Source organism: Bactrocera latifrons, unplaced genomic scaffold, assembly GCF_001853355.1.
Source record: "Bactrocera latifrons isolate USDA-ARS-PBARC rearing strain unplaced genomic scaffold, ASM185335v1 scaffold_1086, whole genome shotgun sequence".
In the NCBI taxonomy this organism is placed as follows: Eukaryota; Metazoa; Arthropoda; class Insecta; order Diptera; family Tephritidae; genus Bactrocera; species Bactrocera latifrons.
Genome location: NW_017534504.1, coordinates 5,136 through 11,269, shown reverse-complemented (window position 1 = coordinate 11,269; position 6,134 = coordinate 5,136). Strand labels below are relative to the sequence as shown.

The 6,134-nt window shown below is 36.1% G+C and overlaps 1 protein-coding gene across 1 annotated transcript; it reads right to left on the bottom strand.

Annotated features, from left to right (window-relative positions):
* Window positions 1-1,789: 1,789 nt before the first annotated feature.
* On the bottom strand, window positions 1,790-5,746 carry LOC108971376 (transcription termination factor 2). The gene is made up of 6 exons (XM_018937390.1): window positions 5,578-5,746; window positions 5,474-5,527; window positions 4,216-5,417; window positions 3,642-3,948; window positions 2,732-3,588; window positions 1,790-2,675 (listed from the first exon to the last, which is right to left on the bottom strand). Exons 1-6 carry the CDS (start codon window positions 5,648-5,650, stop codon window positions 1,926-1,928), a joined length of 3,243 nt encoding a protein of 1,080 aa, XP_018792935.1. The 5' UTR covers window positions 5,651-5,746; the 3' UTR covers window positions 1,790-1,925.
* Between the last annotated feature and the right edge of the window lie 388 nt (window positions 5,747-6,134).

The window sequence follows — 6,134 nt, the reverse complement described above, 5'->3', positions numbered from 1 at the left end:
TAAAAAAAATCGTAAAAATACCTTTTCTTTGTACCTCCGACACCCACCTAACCCCTTAAGAAGCCCCGACTGTCGTGGGGACTCGGTTGAAGTGGTGGGTCACTGTGCGAACTTGTTTCAGATTGCGCAGCCATAAAGGCAAATGGCGCAGAAGCTCGTTGTCAGCATTTGTGGTCCACTCCCGATCTGTTTTAATCCCTAAGCAGGTCTTAAGATGGCTCTATCCATTACATGTATTGCACCTACTCGACAGAAAAATTCCCTCGCGCCGAGTTGGACTCAATGACCAGCACGAGTCTGAAATGAATATGAACTTCGATAGTATTCGAAACTGAGAACAGAAAATGTATGTTTTTGGTTAATATGGGAGTTATGAAATAAAACGAAACTTTTCTTCAGCATAGTGCAATTTTCCGTAAAAAAATTGTAGAATTAATTTAGATCTAGTGGAAGATCTCGTACCGCCTTTTTATACTCTGAACAGGATATATTAAGTTTGTCACGAAGTTTGTAACACCCAGAAGGAAGCTTCGGAGACCATTTAAAGTATATATATAAATGATCAGTATGTTGAGCTGAGTCGATTTAGCCATGTCCGCCTGTCTATTCCTCTTCAAGAAGCTGCTCATTTGTCGGAACCGCCGATATCGGACCACTATAACATATARCTGCCATACAAACCGAACGATCGGAATCAARGGCTTGTATGGAAAACTTTCAAATTTGACAATGTAGCTTCATGAAATTCRACATGGATTACTGCTTAAAGTAACAATATAATTTCCAAAAAATTTGTTCAGATCGGATTACTATAATATTTAGCTTCCATACAAACTGAACTTGTAGTTACTAAAAGTAATGCACCTGTGGAGGGTATATTAGCTTCGGTGCAACCGAAGTTAACGTTTTTTTCTTGTTATTTTTTCTGTTTCTGCTAGTTTAAGTTTTAAGTACTTAAGCGAAATTGCTGCATCTGCCAACGAGATTCGGCCGTTTTCATGAATTACTAGAATATATTTCAAAAATCTTTTCGAATATGAAATGATATGATCAAAAACAGTTATAAACATTTTATTATGTAACTATAAAATCAGTAAGTTATCATTTTTTAAAGGATCTTCTCAGTGTGAAATTGGGGAATATAGCGACTCCAATCTTTAAATGCGTTTTTCTTAGAATGGTGTTTTTCAAAACGGKTTTCACTCTCAAAGTACGAGTTTACAAGATATCTAGTTCCAACAAGATATCTGGAGAGAACAGGAAGCTTTTTGTTTAAACCTTCATATTTTTTAAGAGAAGTTGTCGAAAAYAAGGGCCAAATTCGATACTTTTTGTTCAACCCAAGGCCATTTTGTCAAATTTCAAAAAAAAAAAAAAAAAACACATCCTTCCATATCGCGATAGCGATTTTCGTACAGATTAAAATTGTTTAGACCAAAATTGTGGCCGCAATTATGAACATCGTACAGAATACAGAACCGTAATTTCAACTATTTATTTTACTATTATACACGCAATAAATAAACATAAAAATTATTATTTTATTTTAGATTATTATAATTTTGTAGTGATTAGTTAATTCCAGCATAAAAAAAATCGCTAAAATCAGTGATTTTTCGGAAGGTCACACTGAGACAATCCCTTAATATAAATATAGTTGATGCTACCATGTCATAAAAATTATAATATAATAATACCTTCGAAAATGCTTAAATTGCTGTAACAAAAATGTTTTTCTTAAGGCTTTACACTATAAAATATATGTATATAAGTAATGCAAATTCAGTGATTAATCGGTTACTAAATTGCAACACGCATTTAATTCGAGATTAATGTGTACGAATATAGATTATCAGGGTTGCATTAAAAACTTACAATAAAATAATAAATACAAGATTTATAAAAAAAATTAAAAATGTAACTATTTACATGCCAAAAAGACCCCTGAGATCTTCCATTGTTAGTTTGCTACCCTCAGCAGAACGGGCGCCGGTGAGCACACCGTCAGCAATTGACATTTTATGATCCTGCAATGCCTTTATTCGCTCTTCTACGGTATCTTTACACATAAATTTATAAATTACTACATTTTTCTTCTGACCCACACGATAAATACGGTCCTGCGCTTGTGCTTCCAACTGTGGGTTCCAATGCAAGTCGATCATTAGCAAGTGGTTAGCACCGACCAAATTTAAGCCTACTCCACCGGCAGTTAAAGAAAGTAGAAGAATTCGTTTATTATTGTTAGCATCATTAAACTGCGTTACAATTTCTTGGCGGTTTTTAACTGGTATGGTTCCATTAAGAGATAATGTTATACAGCCCTGCTCTTCCAAATGTGTTTTCAGTATATTCAAAACGCTGGTCCACTGTGAAACTACAATAGCCTTGTCATTTCCAWTAAGCACTTTCGTTTTCAAAACATTCAGAACCTTTTTTATTTTAGAGGATGGTCGTTTAAAATTGAATACTGGATTGTTACGTTGCAGGACTTTTGCTGAAGCTTTGACAATGATCTCTTCGTCTGGTTTGAGACCTTCTTCTCCTTCTATACTCCGATTTTCTGTACTATCATTTATTGCTAAATTATTCAATTGCTCAAGCAAATCAATTTTTAGTTTCTCATCATCACTGTCGCTCTCCATGTTTTCAGCGTTATCAGCATCGTCAAGCATCTAAAATATACGACACATATATCATTACGAATATGGCAACAACACGCAATTCATACCGAATCAATTAAACCTGGATGACAGCAGATTTGCCTTAGCCTTAATAGCAAGACCAGAATTTCATGTGATTTGACGTCCTTCTGACCGCGATGCAATTTTGTGAATTTCTCRTGTACCTTATAATACGCTCCGTTGGGATCTTTAGTTTGCATGAAAGTTGGTTTATTGCTATCCTCTTTGTACATAAAATCAGTGTTGCGTTCCGCTCGTTGAAGAAGGAATTGCGCAAAAAGCGTACGCGAATAAACCATTATTTTCTGATATACATTCATTTCTTCTTTGTCCAAGCAGACTTCAATAAGCTCGATGCGCCTTTCGGGTAAACATTGTAGTGCTCCACGCTCTTGGAGCATTATTTTTGTTCGACGAAGCATAAGCGATTTCATCAATGCATTTAAGCGCTGCTGACCTCCAGCACTTTTGTTGTCAATCCACTTCTTCCAGTGAGCTAGTTCGTCAAAAGGGGTACAACGCAGAAATTTAACGAGTGCATAKGCATCTGTTTCCTTGTTTTGAATTGGCGTACCCGTAAGAGCCCATTTGTATTTGCCACGTAATGCRCATACAGAAATTGACATTTGAGCTTTGTGGTTACGTACAACATGTGCTTCGTCAAGTATTATCCGTTGCCACTTAATGCCAAAAAGGGCACCTTGAGACTTTTGTTCACGCGACACAATGTTGTACGTGGTAACAACTATATCGTATGTTCGTAGATGTTTTGGTTTTGTATCCCTATTATTACCATGATGAACACAAACAGTAAGTTTGTGGCGTTTTACTTTATTATCAACTTCTTCCTCCCATTGACGAACTAAACTCGCAGGGCAAACTACCAAAGTTCCTCCAGGATAATCTGGAAAAATATGATATTCCACAAGGAGAAGCATTTGTAATTCAGATACTCACAATCCCTTCGCCCTTTTGAAATCCATCCTTCATTTTCATTTTCATTGTCACTTTCATCATCATCAGATTTAGGGCCAGCTTCTTGTTCTGAGCGATTTTTCGAAGCAAGCACTAGCGATATCATCGTTAGTGTCTTTCCTAACCCCATATCATCAGCAAGTATACCACCTCGTGGTTTTTGATTCTCTCGCCAGTTCATCCAAGCCAATGCATGTTTCTGATGATTCATAAGTGTTACACGTAAACCCTCTGGGTCTTCAGCAAGTACATCTTCCGTTGGGCAGGTTTTTAGTGAACTATGAATATCCTATAAGAAAGATATCTTATAAGTTCAAACGATGAGCGAAATATGTWATTAAAATATTGCCTAAAATGTCAGTAGTGTGTGAAACATTTTAATCAATAAATGCGAAATTATATATCATCTCTGTGCATTCAATGCAAAATAACTTATGCAATTAAAAGCCGACAATAAAAAATCTGCAGCATTTTTTTCAGATATCCGTTCTACAGACTTCATCATACAAAATCGTAGCCGTTGTTTCTAGCATTTAACACATTTTTGACAACTGACCTTAAGACGTTCAACTGTTAATTCGCGCTGAGCATTAAATGTTGCTAGCCCTTGTTTTCCCGTGTGAGTTGGATTCACTTTGTTCACAGCAGCAGAAAGATCATCCCAGCTTAACGGATCTACCTTGTTTCGAACTTGTTGCTCAAGAGGTGATATAGGTACGCAGTCATCTTCCACTTTAAGAGTATTTATATATTGAGACTTAATGTGAACATCATTTCGTAGACGATCAATTCGAAGGGAGAGTTGCCKTCCCCCATCGGGCAAACTGTTGGATATTTTTTCAAGTAATTTTTCTGCGCTTTGCAACTCGATTTTTAACTCATTTAGTTTTCTCAATTCTTTATCAAAAAACTCTTTTGATACTAGAATCGATTCCTTTAACGCGTCTTTGTTGGTAACGGTTGAGCGTTCTGTATTCAATCCCAATTTTGTAGAGATTTTTGGTTGTAGCAAAAATGGTTTAGGTCTGACCACATCTCCTTTTTTGTAGTTAGGTGTATTTGAAATTGGAATATTATTCTCTTGGTTACTTTCATCACTGCTGCTGCCAATTTCTATTGTCTTCTCCCTAAAACTTATAACTTGAACATCACTCTCATCTGACGATTCTACTTTAGAGCGATATTTTTCTTTGGGGCTAGGTTGATACATCGTAGACGACAACTTTTCCTTTATGGCCTTTTCAAATTGCGTACTATAACGAGCTGAACTTATCGGTGAATCAATGATCCCATAAACAATGTTTTCAACTTTTTGCTTATTCGGTGTTCGATGATCATTGCTTGCAGTGGCAACTGCGCAATTTTTATCAGCTTCACTTCCATTATACGTAATACTATCTTCAGAATCTGCAACAATGCTTTCCTCGACTGATCCTTCTGAAGCTGATTGATCCAAAAAGCTATTTTTATTAATAGACCTATCGACTAATTTCGATTTTATCTGATGTTGTACTGTATCCTCTCCACCATTACTCTCTTCTGTCGATTCCTCCACCTCTGACCTCGCATCCGAGTACTCAATTTCACTAGAGTCGGAGAGATCTTCGGGCCTTACTCCTGTTATACTCATTCGAGTGCGTGGTGATAATGTTTGTTTTTCAGTTTCGTCATCCTCATCCGAATCAGAAGATATGTTTGCGCGGCGATTTTTTCTCCTTTTGCCTGCTGCTCTTTGAACTTCAAAACTGTCATCGGAGCCTATAAAATGATGTTATTAATTCCGAATTTACTACTTAGAGACAATTAATTATTACTTTCATTTTCCGACTCCTCAATAAAKACTTCACCACTGGGCAAGTCAGCAGCATCTAGGAACGATAAATCACAATGTATTCTTTAAACACGTGTATTTTCTCACCTTCTTTTTCAGACTCTTCGCTAACAAATTCCTCTTCATGGTCACTAGAAACCACTTCATCCGAATCAGACATTATATGGAAAATCTTCTACTTTCAAAAAAAACTACCTAAAAATGATGCTGAAGACAAATATCTCAGATGTCTCATATAGTCGACAATTTATATCAGGATTTGAATATACTGTTACTAGCTTTGTTTGTTTTCACTTCGTTTTATATTGGTGTTACCGTTGAGTTAGAATTCCACATTTAATTTATCTTCTGTATATCAAGCATGGCAATGCACATTTGTTAAAATTATCAATAAAACAGCTCAATATCAAGAAATATGTTAGGAAAATTAGATCTTTTTMCAATTTACTTCGGTTCTACTTTACTGGATTGGTAAGGATTCTATACAGMMAAGAGCTGCAGTTCCAGTGATTTARCTCTGTTTGGATARGTAAGTRGTATGTAAAGAACCATTAGAGAAGCAAACTCCAGACAGTCAGGTGTTATGTAAAGGATGTAGCATTCTTAACACTTGTCGGGCCTCCCTGGTTATTTTTAATAGAAAG